The sequence below is a fragment of the Beauveria bassiana genome, assembly GCF_000280675.1.
Source record: "Beauveria bassiana ARSEF 2860 unplaced genomic scaffold BBA_S00005, whole genome shotgun sequence".
Taxonomy (NCBI): domain Eukaryota; kingdom Fungi; phylum Ascomycota; class Sordariomycetes; order Hypocreales; family Cordycipitaceae; genus Beauveria; species Beauveria bassiana.
The window spans coordinates 109,549-125,422 of NW_007930840.1; the positions used below are offsets into that span (position 1 = coordinate 109,549).

Here is a 15,874-nt window from a genome sequence, read left to right on the forward strand (position 1 = left end):
TCAAAAAGAGCAACATGATGCAAAAAGAATGCCCAGTATGAGAATCGAACTCATGATCTTCTCATTTCACCGTATCGAATACTAGTGAGACGCTATACCACTTAGCCAACCGGGCCAGTTGTGATTGGTTTGCTTCGGCGGCGTTATTCCATATTTGTGTGCTACAGTGTCGCTCACTGGTCGAATCATTTTTCACAGGAAGCGAGCACGAATCGATTTATTGGTTTGATCATGGTCAGATGAGCTAGAAAATGGCTCAATTCGAGATACACAGAAGGAATACGAGGTAGCACAACGTCAGATAGACCTATAGTTACAGTTGGGCACACCCGGAAGTCAAAGGACAGATTTAGCACCAAGGACAGCCTAGCGACGAGAAGCATCGCACAAATCAGATACTGACTGGTATAAAGATGATCTTTTCCCGTCTCCGTCTTACTTTTTACACACTTAAAGTTTACATTTCAGGATCCTCTTGTTGCCGGCGCTAACTACCTAATAGCGACGCCTCGTCCCACCCACTCCACAGGTTGTCACTCTCCAATAGTTCAGTGCGCCATGATCCGAGTTTAAGGCTCCGCGCTAACAACTGTCCTTGTCCCAATTTCAAACCTTCATCTACACTTTCATCCTTGCCGACCTTTTGCATCTACAAGTGCACTGCAAGCGCCATTGCCTCTCCCGGCTACACGAACCCACCTTTGCGAACACAGACTGTCTTTCAACAAATCACTGAGAAGCAGCGGCGAGCAGCCATCACTCTTGGCACAGGCATTTCTTTGCCCCAACATCCCCCGCGCAGCCCGACCGCGCGCCGTCTCGCCATGGCTGCTCTTATCGACCCTACCGTGACGGGAAAGTACCCAGTCATCTTGGGCGACACTCTAACCAATGACGATCCCAACGAGGTCTTTACTGGAGTCCGCTGTATGTTGTGGCTATTCTAGCCGCCTTGGCAATTCTGTTTGTGCTAACGAGGTGTTTTCCTTGGACAAAGATAACCACAAGCCGGCACTCTCCTCACCAGACGCTCCCGAACGCGCTCGCCTAAAGCCGTCCATCCCGGGCAAGACGTCCTCGTACAATCTTACATATACAGACGATGACGACGACAGCTACGCTTTCACGGGACCCCGCAGCACAGACGACGACCAGTACGTGCTGTACTTTGATCCCGCCCGGCAGGCGTTTGTCCTTGACAAGGTCGATTCGACATTCAACATGAACATCACACGCATGCCGGGCAGTGAGAGCCCGGAGGAGCTGAGTCGTCGCTTCCCCCACCTGCAAGTCGAGGATAGTCCCGCCCACGACTCCATCAACGTAAAGGTCCCCGCGCCGAGAAGCGCAGCGAGCAGCAGGTCGTCTTCGGCGCCCAAGCCTGCGAGTAGCAACAGTACACAGACGAAGCGCAAAGTCGAGAAGAAGCCGCCCAAGAATCTCGCCATGCCCGTCGCCGAGGCTGCTACTCCCCAACCGTCCAGCAAGTCCAAGAAGCAGGCCGCCGATGATGATGACGACGAAGATGACGATGATGACGACGACGGGGGCCTAATGATTGAGTACCCCGAGGGCCCGCCAGCGGCCGCGCGCGCCGCCAAGCATAACGACTTTTCGCCCGCGTTCCCGACGCAGCGCCGCTTCGACGACTATATGAACCAGCGTGAGTCCGAGGCCGATGATGCCGATGGGGAGAGCGACGACGAGGTGGACGTCGACTTCAAGCTGCCGAGTCCCGTCAACAAGCAAAATGGCCACGCGGCCGATGACGAGGAACACGACGAGGAGGCGGGCAGCGGCCCTGACGAAGACGGCAACGCGGACGACGGGACGGTGGACCTCGAGGCGGACCTGGAAAAGGAAATGGAGATTGCGTTTGAGGACCTGGCCAACAGCCAAGAAGAGAGCGGCCACAACGATGAGAGCGAAATTAGTGAGGAAGATTGAGGTGTTTTTCAAAGAGTTACCTCGTTACCTCTGTCCATGTCGCTGCTTGCGCTCGGCTGGCACGATCGCCAACGCCTGCGTCTATCGATCAAGGTCGGTGCGGCGCCATGTAGGCTGACAAAGGTCATTGTGCCAAAGTACACATTGCTAGAAACTGCTTTCTCTCGAGCAGGCTCCATTGGCAGAACGGCGGAAAGACGCCGAAGTCACATACCAGGTCCTTGGTGATTTGCACCGAAGGTACCATTTCTGCGAATTCCGGGGCGGCCGGCTCCACGGCGAAGAGTTTAGAGCGGCTGCATACATTGAAGCAGCATGCGGAAAGAGGGAGATTTAGAAGGATTTACATTGAACAGGAGCTTTGATGATATTTAGTTGGGCGTTGAGGATTTGGGAAATAAGCGAAAAGCGAATTGATCTATTTACTCCAAGTCTATCCCGTCTATTTCCGAGTCCAGCGCGTGAATGTCTATGAACAAGGAAATGTCTATATAATAGTAAACAGAGCAGACGTCTTGGGTAGTCAAGGGGTCATGACAGAGCACATCCACGAACCTCCAGTAGACACGGCGCAGATGCGCTCTGCGCTGCTGCGCCAGATGCCTATGCCCAGATAACGTCCGTTGACGACATGATATGTGCCCACGAGCGGAAATCGTCCAACCTCGCCGTTCTTCTTGAGCACCACGTCGTACCGAATCTGCTCAACCTTGCGCTGCACCACAAACAAGCCGGCCTCGTCATCCACCACCGGCGGCCGCCGCCGCAGCCTCTCCACCGCCGCGCGCCACTCATCCACGCTCATCTCCTCGCCAAACACGATGCCGGCACCCTTGCCGCCTCGCACCGGCTTCAAAATGTACTCGTCCTTGTTCTTCTTCATGATGAGCGTCTGCAGCTCAGGGGAGCCGGGCAGGATGGTGTGCGCGATGCCGCGGTCCAGCGCCGCGGCTTGCGCCGGCGTGAGCACGCCCCGCGCGACGAGGTTGTCGAGCTCCTGCAGGACGATGCCGAGCATGCGCTTGTCGTGCACGAGCAGCACCGTGCGCATGTCGTTGAAGCAGCGCAGGCTCAGGTGGCGCCAGACGTCGCGGTCGAGCTGCAGGAGCTCGTGCTGGCGCAGCTCCAGGCCGACTTGGTGGATTTCCTCGACGAGCTCGCCGGCGGCGGTGCGCAGCAGGGTTCCGGCGGCATCCGGCGAGGCGAGGCAGCAGAGCGTTGTGCGGCCGTGTGCGTCCGGGGCGAGGCGCAGATCGGCTGGGGTGATGAGGCGCGGGGCGGTGCCGAGACGCTGCTGCACGGCGTAGACAAACATTTGAATGTCCATGCCGCGTTCCTCGCCTTTGAGGAGATGGAGGGGCTTGTCGTGTTGAAAGAGCCCTAGCAGGCCGTCAAGGAACTAAACATCATGGTGGCATAGGGTTAGAATTTTGGGATAAATTATACGATGCAAAGACAACGAGCATAAAAGGGTAAAGGAACAGAATCAAGTAACAGGCGTGGGGCGCTCATATTACCTGCTCTCCGTCGGTGGCGGCGACGAGGCCGGACCGCTCCGTGCCCATGTCGGCCAGCGCCGCGCTGCCGTATGCAATGTGCATGAAGCCGTTGAAGCAGAAGCGCGCGTTGATCTCGGAGACGCGAAAGCTTTCGGCGCAGGTGCCGTCGGCGGCGCGCACCTCTTCAATGAGGAAGTCGGGGCGCCACGAGCCCTGGCAGGTCGAGTATTCACGGACATGGCCCAAGTCTTGCTGCTCGTCAAGCCACTGTTTTGTACCTAGTCAGTATCGTTGAATCCTCAGAATACAAAAGCAGGAAACATCACCCCCCCCCACCCCCCCCACCACCCAATTGACGTCAGAGAAAGAATCAGCTTTTTCATACCTTGAGCAAGTCCTCCTCTTCCGCCGCCAGCGGCATCCGCTGCGGAAAGCGAGCCTCAGTGTCCCTCCACCACCGCGGAACAATGTCATTAATGGCCGCCGTCAGCGCGCCGTGCAGCTGCAGCAGCTGGTCGCAGTGCTGCTTGGTGACGAGGATGGGTCGCGGACAGCTCGCCCGGTAGGAGCCCTGCGGCCAGACAGTCTGCGGGCACTGGGCCAGTAGAATCTCCTCGTGCGCCTCGTGCTCCTGGGCAAATATGGCGAGCTGTTGCTGCTGCTGCTGCTGCTGCTGCTGCTGCTCGGCGCTGTCTCTAGAGACGACTGCGTAGCCAGCTGAGCCAAGACCCAGGTGGATCTGTCTCATTCGGTCTGCAGCCATGACAGCCATTGAAGGAAAAATATAGTGTGTGTACTTTGTTTAATACTTTGTATTGTGTAATTTGACAGGAAGCGGGCTGAGACAACGATGTGCAAGTATTTGCTGTACGGAGTGGCTGGCTGGAACTGGGCGTGGCTGCTTCCTTGCAGCTTTCGGATTTTCCGTAGATATATATGTCTGAGACTTGCAAGCTAAAGACTTGCAGAAACAAATATGTGTACGGATCCGTAGTTAGAATACGAAACGGGAAAAAAAAAAAAGGCAGAGAGCCAAGTATACAATACGAAGAACAAGTCCCGCCGTGGCGGTTAGTTTCGGCAACTGCGTAAGTTTGTTTCGCCGTTTCGTCAGCCCAACAGCCGATAATATGTCAGATTGAAATCAATACCAGACATAGTTTCTGCAAGGCTTTCCACAATTCATCGTATCAAACGGTCATTCAAAACCCACAGCGGGTCGCAGACTTGTCCATGCGGCGGCGTATCGGTCCGCTCACGTCGCGGAAGCCCAAACGAGAAGTAATGTTGTAGACTGCAGCTTGATACCGTTTTAGGAGCAACGAACAAGGATAGGGTGCTAATTTTAATGGACTTTGCAGGGCTTTCGGATTGATCAACACGTATGTATCCATATACTTTTATACGGAGTACTTTGCTGTGCGTGTACATTGTGCGCTGCTGCCAAGTGCGACAATGTTGTCAAAGAGGGTAAAACTGTGCTCATACTACGTATAGGAGAAGGGTCTATAAATACCAGCGCAAGAGCCTGGCAACTTGAATCTTTATCAGATGCAAATAAACCCTTTTCCATATTCAATCATAATCATGGCGTCACTTGCAGCAGCCATGCGTCCTCCAAGCCGGATCCTCGGCCGCAGCTGCGTCAAACCGCATCTAGGGCTTCGTTTCCCGCCCTTTGCCGCCCAGAGAGCGCTTCACTCCAACAACAACAGCAACAGCAACAACAAAAACAACATCAACGCAAATCAGTCACTCACAGTCACGAATCTACTGGCCCCCGAGCTTTCCCACAGCCAGAAGCCTGACCATGTCGCGGCCGTGGCCCAGCGTCTCGAACAAGACGGCATCCTCAAGATCACGCTCGGCTTCCCCGACCAAAAGAGCCGCTATCTCGAAAGACTGATCCGAAGCCTGCACGCCAGCCACAACCACCGGCTTCCCATTTCGCACAGCGCCACGCGGGGCTGGTTCTGGGACGTGCGGCCGAGCGCCGACAACTTCCAGACGGCCAACCACCAGGCGCGGTCCGAGACCATGGAGGAGTTTCCCTGGCACACCGACTGCAGCTACGAGTACCCGCCGCCTCGGTTCTTTGCGCTGCAGGTCCTGCAGCCGGACCGGTACGGCGGGGGCACGCTGTCCGTCATGAGCGTGGCGCGGCTGAGCGAGCGGCTCGACGCAGCGACGCTGGCGACGCTGATGCGACCCGAGTTCCGCATCGCGATCCCCAAGGAGTTTATCAAGGACCCGACGGCGCGGACGTGGATTCGTGGGAGCCTGGTGGTGGCGGACGCGCAGGGCAGGCCGGGCTTGATTCGGTTCCGCGAGGATATCGTGACGCCGCTCGGGCCGGCGGCGGCGGCGGCGCTGGAGCGTCTCAAGACGGCGCTGCGACGGCTCGCGGCACAGCCTCAGTCGACGCTCCACCTCTCGGCAAAGGACCTGCCGGCGCGGTCCATCATCCTCATCGACAACAGGCGGTGGCTGCATGCGCGCAACGAGGTGACGGATCCGGATAGGCACTTGCGCAGGGTGCGGTGGGACGCGGCCCCGTTTCCTGGTCTGGAGGAGGGCGATACGGAGGAGACGTTGGCTGCGTAGGCCGAAGGGGTGAAAATGGAAAATTTGGGTCCAAGGTTTAAAGAGGTCTTTTGTTTCTTCTGGATATGTCATGATAAATAGGTTGAAAGTATTACAAGCAATAAAGTCGGCACAGATGTACGGATGACCCCTAGGGCAATTCGTAGACGTGACATGCATGGAAGCTTGTCGAATGTATTACAGATTGGCATCTGCCATCTGCCATCAATAGCCGTCGTTTCATTCCTCAATCAGGTTTGCCGCTGACATTTTAGTGAGGTCTGTTAATACGCCTATTGTTGACCGCATGCATGTATTGCTCCATGCCCATGCCCATGCCTGTCTATAATAAGATGACTGATGTAAGAAATCCACTTGCGTAGCAAATAATATTACGGACAAAACGAAACATGAACCCTTATTTGGTCCAGCATCCACTTAGATTCCGATCAGCCGTTGTCTCGGAAGGTACCGTAAATAACTCTGCCTTGGCCCTAGCTAGTCTGATCGATGGCCCGCTATTCTTGGCCATCTTCGTATTATACGGTGTGTGGGTGTCATGTGTAATACAAAGTTCTCGCTCCCATCAATGTACAGATTATCTTGTCTTGCCCGGCTGAGTTTTGTGGCTGGCGGAGGAGACGAAGCACGTCACACGTTTCAAGCATTGGCCTCTCAACGGTCAAACAATCAGAGTAGCGTCGCTCGTGTTTCACTGTGTGGCGGTGTCATCGTAAAAAAAATTGAGAGCACTGACCCGACCGTCTTACCTGCTGGAGGGCCGAGGCTGGATCCTGATACGACTCCCGAGTCCCGACGAGATCCGCCCAAGCCGCCTCATCTGCGCGGCAATGCAGCCCACCTTGATCCGTATAATACTGCGCAGCTACGGAGTATACGTCGGTAGTGTCCGTAGCGTCTTTATTACGTCTGTAGCATCATGGGCCAACCCTTACCTCGCATGGTGGAGTTGTGCTTATGCAGCCGCGTGATGAGCGCATAAAAACAAGCGTATTTTTTTTTTTTTTTTTCGTCGTTGACCCATCCGTATAAAGGAAGCAACGCCGCGAATCGCTATAATCAGCAACGCCGTGCATCTCCACCTCAGTCTTTGAAAAGGGACTTGTGCATCCATAATATTGGTTTTTCTCACAAGTCACTGGTACGACAAGCGAGTTACAATGTGGTCCGTGAAGAAAAAAAAGTACCGAGATAACTGAGTCAGTGTGCTTATACCGCTACCGCTACTGCTACCGCTACCGCCCTCCGCGGTTTGCACGGCTTGCACGGGATTCGGTTGCCCGGATCAATCTGTCAAGCTGTCAATCTGTATCCGTCTTTTTACGCGGCATCATCTGTACATATGTACAAACTGCTGCCGGAGGAACCTAATAATCTGTCCTAATTAATTGGGTCGCAATCTTAAAGCACATCATCATCATCTGCAGCCAAGACGGTCTTGCTTTTCAGCGCTATGCACTGCAGCTATCTCTCCACTCAACTTATACAAAGCCGAGTGAAGACGACTGAGCCGCGGCTGAGAAAAATTCGATAAATGTAATGATAATTTTACACATAGCAAAGGTATTATTGGCAAGAGGACTCTTCCTATGTATAGTGTAAAATGAGCAGAGAAAGCCCAGGCATATCTCGAGACCATGGACTGCATGCAGATTCATTCGCTTCGTCGCAATGGTATATCCAATAAATAGCGTTCTGGGACTGGCCAAGAAGCACTGTTTCTACAACGATGAGATTGCTTATCCCCCCGCCTTCAATCTTGTTGGCGCCATCGCCAAGGAGACGGCCGGCGATGACCAGACGGAGCAGCTAACCTCTTGGCCTCTGCTGCACAAAAAGACCTTGTGAGAAAGCAGTTGCTGTTCTTCAGAACCCTAATTTTTGTTTTCTGACATCGAAGCCTCAGATACACGACAGTTCAGCGACTTGTCAACGACACGAGCCCCGAAAATACCTACCGACAATCGAGCTATGTCAGCATCACCGGCGGCGGGCGCGGCGCCCAGCCGCTCTTCTTTGCCACTGATGTCAACGAGAATCGCCGCCAGCGAGCCGAGTTTGGGAAGCTCATTGCCAGTACCGGCATGTTGAATGGACGCGACTGGGTCGTCAGTATGCACTCGGGTGGAGGCTTGTACAGGTAATTCGATCATGTGCCTTGTCTTTTCGCATGATTCTGTCACTTTACAGCCATGGTTATAATTTCGATTTGTGTGACAATATGAGCTGACGTGACAATCAATACAGAGCCCTCGATTTGACGCTCGAAATCATCGAATCTGCCGGCGCTTGCACCCTCGCCGCCGGCAGCTACATGCCGCTGCCCGAGATCCAGCAGCTGCTCGTCAAGTACAAGGCCAATGTGCTGTCCGGGGACAGCAGCCAGATTATCAACTTTGTCAACCATGTATCGACGCTATCACCAGAGGAGCGAGACCAGATACACCTGGATAAGATCATTTACACGTCCGAGGTGCTCACGGGCCCGCAACGCGCACACATTCGCGCGACGCTCGGCCATGGCGTCAAGATTTGCTCGCTGCTGGCCAGCGCCGAGACGGGCCCCTGGGCGCTCAGCAACCCTGACCTGACGGGCGAGCGCACCACGGCGTCGTCAGACTTTGTCTACGACACGCGCACCATGGCTGTCGAAATCTTTCCCGACTCGGTGGCCCTGGAGGGTGACAACGACACTGACGCGACGACGACGACGACGACGACGACGACCGCGCCCATGCCATTGAAAGATGGTGAAACGGGAGCGATTGTGCTAACGTCGCTGTGCCGCCTACGCAACCCCCTCGTGCGCTACATCTCCGGCGACGTCGGTTCTCTGCACGAACTTCCCGACCACGTCAAGCACCTCGTGGCCGAGGCGGACCGCCCGTACATTCGCGTGCTACGCCTCGACGGCCGCGACCGCCGCTTCAGCTTCGACTGGGAGGGCAACTACATTGAATTTGGCAACCTGGCCGCCATTGTCGAGGACCCGCGCTACGGCATCCTTCAATGGCAGACCATTCTCCAAAGCAAGCCCGAGGGGCTCGTGCCGTGTCTCGAGCTGCGCGTGCTGCCCGGCGCCGCGATGCGGGATGACGAGGCGCTGCAGAGGGACATGGTTGATCGGGTCAAGCTGCTGATTTCGCTAGAGGCTGGGGATGAAGACATGTTTGTCGTGGTGTATTTGGAGAATACGGACGGGTTTGAAAAGAGCAAGACGGGGGGCAAAGTAGTCAAGTTTATTGACCGGCTCAATTAACAAAATCTGATAGTACAGGCAATGTCAAAAAAGAAAAAAAAAAAAAAAAAAAGACCCAGTGATATGCTGGTAAACCAAAGGGAATTGAGTTCCAGATCACACACATCAATCCCCTCGTTGATGCTTGGTCCCAGGTAAATGGTCCGTCACGCCCGGAATCTCATTGACGCAAAACAAGTGTCTCTCCGCATACGTCAGCACCCTTCCATGCCTCTGCAACACATCATCATCAAGCGTGCCCACGCACACGCTCATCTCGTCCTCTTCATCCGCCGCCCAAAACACAAAGCCGCCGCACGCGCCGCAGAATCCGCGCGCGTTGCCCGGCGTCGCCCTATAAATCTTGAGCGTTGCCTGCGAGGTAAAGGTGATGCTGCTCCGCGGCACCTTTTGCACGCGAAAGACGAGGCAGCCCGACTGTTTGCGGCACTGCGAGCACTGGCACGTTGATGCCTACAAGTTTCCCCCCCCCAGCTTTATCAGCACGGGCGGGAGAGAGGTAAAGGGCAAGGTGCATGAAAAGGGAAAAAACAACGTACGCTGCGCATAAAGTCGTGATCTTTGGGAAAGGTGATTGTGTAGCGAATGCCTTTGCAGAGGCAGCCGCCAGTAACACGAGAGGGTAGCTCGACGGTCATTGTTGCGTATTGGTAGATTTGTGAAGTGTGAAAATGCGTCCGTCAGATAACGGCACCGAAATGAAGAATGGGCTAAAGGCATATAGTTTGATTGATAATCTAAAATTGTCAATCGCGCCTTTCGTCGTCATAGGCTCGTATGGCATCTACACAGAGCAGACGATCCGCGCCAACGCAAGCCTCTGCCCACTTGGCGTCGCCGTTTCATTCACGCCGTCTAGAATAAAAATGTGTATTTTAATCCTATTATTAATAGTATTCGCCAAATGGCGCTGGTGATTCATGTCATCGTTATTACACGCTCCCCCCCACGTCTATTATACATGCTCCCATCTCGCCAACCAGCCAACATTTTCGCCAGCGTTTCGCACAATGCACAGCTTCGCCTCTTTAGGCGTCACCACCGTCCGCAGATCCGAGAGCACCTTTTCAACCGCAATCGCACCCACCGCCGTGCCTTTTCCATGCGCCATGTTGTATGAGCCCGACGTGACGAACCCAATGAGATCCTCGGCGTCGGGCACAAGAGGATGGTGGCCGTCGATGCTGTCGTGGTTCGCCGCCGGTGGCGGGTACGCCGTCTGCGGCGCCGTCAGCGTCTGCGCGAGCAAGCGCTTTCGAGCGTGCATATCGATGGGATGATGATGATGAGACCCCTTTTGCTTTGACGAGGTTTTCTCCGTAGCAAGCTTGGAGAGCCACTGCGATCGGAGGTCACATGGCAGCCGGTGCAGCGTTCTCGGACAGGTGCCGTGAGGGACGGTTGAAGGCACTTGAACGCTAGACGATGCAGGTGCTGGGGCTGACGGCTTGGGCAAGCGGTATATGCGAGCGCAGCTCGTTACGACCCCGCGGCCAATAACACTGATGTGGACGCTGGTGATTGCATTGGCTGGCAGGGCTTGACGCTCTGTCGAAGCGAGATGAGCCTGAACATCTGCTTTTGAGACCGAGTTCAATAGCTTGAGTCGGTTCACACTCGATGCAGACGGTGGTGCTGCAGTCATCTCGACGCCCTCCATTGCATCTCCCTCCTCTGCGGCTTGCCGACGACTCGATTCCTCGCCTTCAGGCTTCAGGCCAAAGACAAGCTCAAAGTCGCAGGCTAGACCGTCGCCAACCTCTCCTTTTCGACCAGCGCCAAGGTCGAGCGAGGACCATTCGGTTCTCTTGCTCTTGGGCCGCTTGTCGTAGTCTTTCCTGCGCTTGCCACGTTGCGTCAGCTCCCAGTCGGCTCCTGCATCTGTGCCCAGATAGTCTGCAGGGAACCAGGGTACGCTGCGCTCAAACGCGACTTGCATCGACTCGTTGACTCCGGCGAAGCGGGGGTTTCCTCCGGATATAAGAGGGCAGTGCACCAGGCTATGCCACACTGGCAGTACGCACTTCCAGGGCAGCATCAGGGTCCAAGATCCCTGAGCCTGTGTTGCAGAAGCCGATCGGCTGGCCAAGATAGTAACTGGTATCTCTGGATCGCCGGCTTTTGGCTTGAGAAATGCCCCTGCCGCGCTCTCGCTCCTACGCTTGCAAATCGACTGCTGCGTGGGCAGCCCAGAGGCTTTGTGTCGGGCATCCCTATCAAACAGCAGATTACTGTCAAGTTCACGCTCTACAGGCCACTCCGTAATGCTTTCCATGAGCTTCTCCTGCAGCGTAGTATCATCCCATCCTTCAAACCGTCTAGGTGGATATCGAAGGCGTGGATCCTGGATAGTAAAGGCCAGCGTTGCATTTGCAGTCAGCGCCGCCGGGTTTGTTAGACCGTGTAGAGACTGAAACATTTGTCCTTGATTCAAACTTGATTTTCCTGCAGTAGGGTGAGGGGTCAGCACCGCAAGCAGCGCCTCTGTTGATGCTGGGCCAGTGAGTTCAATGCTTCCAATCTCAAAGCGCAGGTCCTCTATGTATAAACGCGGCGTTTCCGTTTTAGTCAGTCGAAGCAATTCGTCAAACACCTCTTTGAACGCAGACGGATGTATACGCAAAAATAATTGCCGCTGCGTCTTGCTCTGTTCTTGCACGGCAGGCTGAGGATTCCAGACAACTGTGCAAGGACACATGGGCCGTCGACGCCCGCTGTGGTCCCTGCTAATCATGGCAGATCGTGAACGTGTCCCTGCCATCCACTTCTTTCCCTTTTCATTCCAGTATACAGCATCGCAGAAACCAATCCGCTTCAGCACGCGACACAGTCCAGCCTCGTGGCCGTAGAGGCCAATGGTGCTCATGTAACTTGTATCCCATACCAATGTCCCTCGTTCGCCTTGCGATCGATGAGTCGGTCGATAAATCTTTTCGCTAGGCGTCAGTGGAATGGCAAACCGCCACAGGGGGCTGCTGGGCGGCGTCATTCTCGCGCGCTTGGCGTGCCAAAGATGTGTAGGCAGCCAAGTCTTGTGTATTTGTCGCTTTCGGAACCGAGAGGACGGCAAGGGAGGTTCATTTAGCTGGTTCCTTCGAATCTTTGGTCGTGGTCGTTGCGGCACGACATTTGTCGCCTTGTCGCCCAACTTTGTGCCCTTTGCAATCATCTTTCGTCGCTTCGTCCTCGCAGCCAGGAGCCGCAGCCGCTTCGCCGTCTCCGCTCGTAGCCGCGCGCGCGTCGTAGTCGGCTTTCGTCGTCGTGACTGGACCATGGGCGTGTTATCCTCTGCCATTTCCTTCCTGGCGCGCGCGCGCAGCCGTCGCGGCACCCTGCGCGGGTTGTGGCTCGCCGTGCGTCGACGCAGCCCGCGGGGCACCTGCTGAAAGGCGCGCGAGCTCCCCACGGCCTTGGACGTGGCCATGCTCTGCTCGAGAGAGCGAATCTCGAATTCGTGAGCGGCCACAAAGGCCTGCAGGTCCAGCTCGCCATCCTTTAGGGCGGCCTGCGCGGGCTCGACGGGGATGTTGCGGGCGAGGTGGACTTGAAGGCGTCGCGGCGGCAGGTTGTCCTTGCGGCTGCCAGAGGACGCGCCGCTGGCATTTTTCCTGCTCATACCGGATCCACCTTGGCCAGCAGGAGCTTGCTTCGTGCTCATGACTGGCGGTGAGGCGTTGACGCGTAAGATGAAGAAAGAGAAACCGAGTTGAAGATTCTCAACTTTTTGGTGGGGCTGGCAAGATGCCGTCCTTGCAACGGTCAACCACCATGACTATTGGCCGGGTTTTGATAGTATAGATCTATATCAATATGGAAAATGAAATCTAAATCTCCAAAATTCGAAACATGTCAAGTTTCTTACTGGCTATCCGCTAGAAGCTGTGCTGTATATATTGTAACTACATATGATGGATGGTAACACGCCAATATACCAAGAATGTTTGCTATTCTTGTACTATTCTATTCATTCCTCTTACTACTCTCGTCGTTTTCATTTTGAAGTTTTTTATTTCTTGTTTATTGTTCTTTTTCTCTTATTTATTTCTTCTCAAGTTGAGCGCTTGTCTACCGTCAAGTATAGCCAGCCACACGCAACCTAGCGTAAACGCCGCAGCGCCGTCGCCTCGCGGGAAAGACTTTACATGAGTTCCTAGGACACCCACTCTTCCTTTCCGTTGCTTGGACTATGATCCGATTTCTCTTCTGTAGGGTCCATACCTTCCACTGTTCCTTGCATTAGGCCTTCAATATTTAATTGAGGTCCATGGTAGTTCTTGCGGCCATCAAAGATCCACGTTCCTCCGGCAATGAGAAGGATGATTCCAAAGGCAGCAATGGCGTAATTCATGTTGCTGCCAGTAACGGGAAGCTCGGGTGGGAAGACGAACAGAACCGTGGTGAGTATGGACCAAAGAATTCCAATCTGCGGCATGTTAGCTTACACTGAAGACTTCTTTGAATGGCCAGTTTCTTACAATATTCAGGATCCAGCCAAACGGTTCTGGAATCTTGAACGGACGATCTTCGGGCAGCATGCGACGCCCACGAAGAACGTTTATAGCAGGGGGGATGGCATAAGTCACTCCCAGGGCAACAACAGACGCCGAGGTGATGGCGTTGAAGGTGCTACTCGAGCCCAGGAAGATGCACCCAAAAATGATTACCCATGCCGCAGTCCAAATCAGTGCATTGAGCGGCACGTCGAGCGTGGGATGCACCTTGGCAAAGACGCTAGAAAACGGCATGCCGCGATCTCGGGCAAAGGCATAGCTCATGCGGCTGCTGGTGCACATGATGGTGATGGCTGTGAACAGCATGCAGACAATGGGGAAAATCAGCATGCACACGCTACCGGCTTTGCTGTTGGTAGCATCCATAAAGACCTGGAGGAGGGGTCCCCACGGTGCCTTGATGACGGCGTCAATGTCCTTGGTGACGAGAAGAAGGCAGGTGAGAAAGATGAAGCCGGTGAACATGCCAATACCGATACAGTACAACATGATTTTAGGCCCTTGACGCTGGGGGTCCGGGATTTCTTCTATCATGTGAGCGGTGGCATCGAATCCTTTCAAGGCGCATTAGTTTCATTATATTGTCCTGATTGTGGCGAGACACGTACCCGTCAGTGCAAAAGCACCCTGCAAGAGTCCCAGCATCCAGGCAAGACCATCAGGCCACCCAACCTCGTTGGTGAATTGGGTGTACACAAATTCGCCGCTCTGATAGTCGCCCGATGAGCAAGCCAGAATCGTGATGCTGATTATGACAAAGCCTGCCAGCGACCACAGGAATCCGGCCTGCGTAACCATTGGCAGGATGCGCGTTAAGAAGGCGTTGATGACTAGCGCCGCCAGGGTGAATCCAATGTAAATCAAAAACTGATGCCACGGTTTAGGCTCATAGTCTGAGTGCAGCAGTGAAATAATGTTGACGACAAAGGTGCTGCCGAGCAGGCCCGTCGTGGCCGTCAGAGCGATCCAGCCCGACACGTTGATCCAGCCCGTGGCGTAGCTGAGGCCGCGGGCCCAGCGCTTCCACGCGATAATGGCCACCCAGTGGTACTGGCCGCCGGCGGTGGGATACGCCGAGAGGAACTCGCCGAGCGAGGCGGCCAGGCACAGGTTGAGCAGGCCGGCGACCACGAGGCCCCAGATGACGGCGCTGGAGCCGCCCGACGGCAGCGCGAGCGTGATGGAGGCGGCCAGCGCGGTCCAGGTGTTGAGAATGGCAAAAGCTAGGCCCAGCATGGAAATCATGGAAAAGTTGCGCTTGAGCTCTTGCTTGTGGCCGAGCTGCTCCAGCACCGCCGTGTCCTTGATGGCGGCGGCGGCGGCTTCCTGGCGGGAGAGCCTGCGCGGCGGCGTGGGCGCCGCTTCGACTTCCATTGTTGTCACCAAGATGGAACCATGAATGATGAAGAAGAGATGAGAAAAAGAACGAAAAGTAGAGTTGCAAAAAAAAGACAAAAACTCGGCAACAGTGGGATGGAGATGTAAAAGGAGCAGAGAGACAGAGTGTTGGGGATAAGCGTGTCAGCGGCGCGGTCCTCACTCAGCGTTGTCTGGAAACACAACATGTTCAACTACATTACTCCGGTACCCCCCAGCGCCACTCTCTGCAGCAGGGCAAAAGGCGCCACGGCTGGGTCGGGGTTGCAGGGAAAGGACTGATAACGGACGGAGACACTAGAAAGCAAGTTTCCACTGATAAACCACTCATGATCAAGACTGGCACGCTAGAGACGGGTGTACCGACAGTAGTGGCGTGGTGTTTGCCCCGAGAACGGCGAGATCCCCCAGGTTCGCTTATTACCCCAGTGTTAAAGTAGGCCGCGGTGGAACAAGTGCACTTCAATCTACTCGAACTTGGAGACGGAATCGTTTCGAATATCGAGTCGGAGGTAATCGGAGAGGAACGTTTCTTCAAGCAAACACTTAAGACGAGGCATCAATGCGAATCATACCAAGTCGTCCAGCCAAGTGGTGTGGTTATCAGGCAGCCATAACCCGAGTGGCCATCACCAGTGGTCAACCAACCTAGTGTCATGGGGCGCGATCCACCGTTC

The 15,874-nt window shown here is 54.9% G+C and overlaps 7 protein-coding genes across 7 annotated transcripts; 3 read left to right on the forward strand and 4 right to left on the reverse strand.

Annotated features, from left to right (window-relative positions):
• Positions 1–824: 824 nt before the first annotated feature.
• On the forward strand, positions 825–1,947 carry BBA_02337 (ELL-associated factor; the record flags this gene model as incomplete). The annotated part of the gene is made up of 2 exons (XM_008597434.1): positions 825–927; positions 998–1,947. The coding sequence occupies 2 exons, from the start codon at positions 825–827 to the stop codon at positions 1,945–1,947; spliced, it is 1,053 nt and encodes a 350-aa protein (XP_008595656.1).
• Positions 1,948–2,470: 523 nt separating this feature from the next.
• Positions 2,471–4,209, reverse strand: BBA_02338 (uncharacterized protein; the record flags this gene model as incomplete). Its single annotated transcript, XM_008597435.1, has 3 exons — positions 2,471–3,346; positions 3,465–3,713; positions 3,832–4,209. 3 exons carry the CDS (start codon positions 4,207–4,209, stop codon positions 2,471–2,473), a joined length of 1,503 nt encoding a protein of 500 aa, XP_008595657.1.
• Positions 4,210–5,033: 824 nt separating this feature from the next.
• Positions 5,034–6,050, forward strand: BBA_02339 (taurine catabolism dioxygenase TauD; the record flags this gene model as incomplete). Its single annotated transcript, XM_008597436.1, has 1 exon — positions 5,034–6,050. The coding sequence occupies one exon, from the start codon at positions 5,034–5,036 to the stop codon at positions 6,048–6,050; it is 1,017 nt and encodes a 338-aa protein (XP_008595658.1).
• Positions 6,051–7,721: 1,671 nt separating this feature from the next.
• Positions 7,722–9,309, forward strand: BBA_02340 (uncharacterized protein; the record flags this gene model as incomplete). Its single annotated transcript, XM_008597437.1, has 3 exons — positions 7,722–7,894; positions 7,957–8,190; positions 8,298–9,309. 3 exons carry the CDS (start codon positions 7,722–7,724, stop codon positions 9,307–9,309), a joined length of 1,419 nt encoding a protein of 472 aa, XP_008595659.1.
• A 105-nt stretch (positions 9,310–9,414) lies between these two features.
• Positions 9,415–9,947, reverse strand: BBA_02341 (glutathione-dependent formaldehyde-activating enzyme; the record flags this gene model as incomplete). The annotated part of the gene is made up of 2 exons (XM_008597438.1): positions 9,415–9,747; positions 9,849–9,947. 2 exons carry the CDS (start codon positions 9,945–9,947, stop codon positions 9,415–9,417), a joined length of 432 nt encoding a protein of 143 aa, XP_008595660.1.
• A 317-nt stretch (positions 9,948–10,264) lies between these two features.
• Positions 10,265–12,967, reverse strand: BBA_02342 (POPLD domain-containing protein; the record flags this gene model as incomplete). The annotated part of the gene is made up of 1 exon (XM_008597439.1): positions 10,265–12,967. The coding sequence occupies one exon, from the start codon at positions 12,965–12,967 to the stop codon at positions 10,265–10,267; it is 2,703 nt and encodes a 900-aa protein (XP_008595661.1).
• A 492-nt stretch (positions 12,968–13,459) lies between these two features.
• Positions 13,460–15,194, reverse strand: BBA_02343 (amino acid permease; the record flags this gene model as incomplete). The annotated part of the gene is made up of 3 exons (XM_008597440.1): positions 13,460–13,732; positions 13,785–14,374; positions 14,429–15,194. 3 exons carry the CDS (start codon positions 15,192–15,194, stop codon positions 13,460–13,462), a joined length of 1,629 nt encoding a protein of 542 aa, XP_008595662.1.
• Between the last annotated feature and the right edge of the window lie 680 nt (positions 15,195–15,874).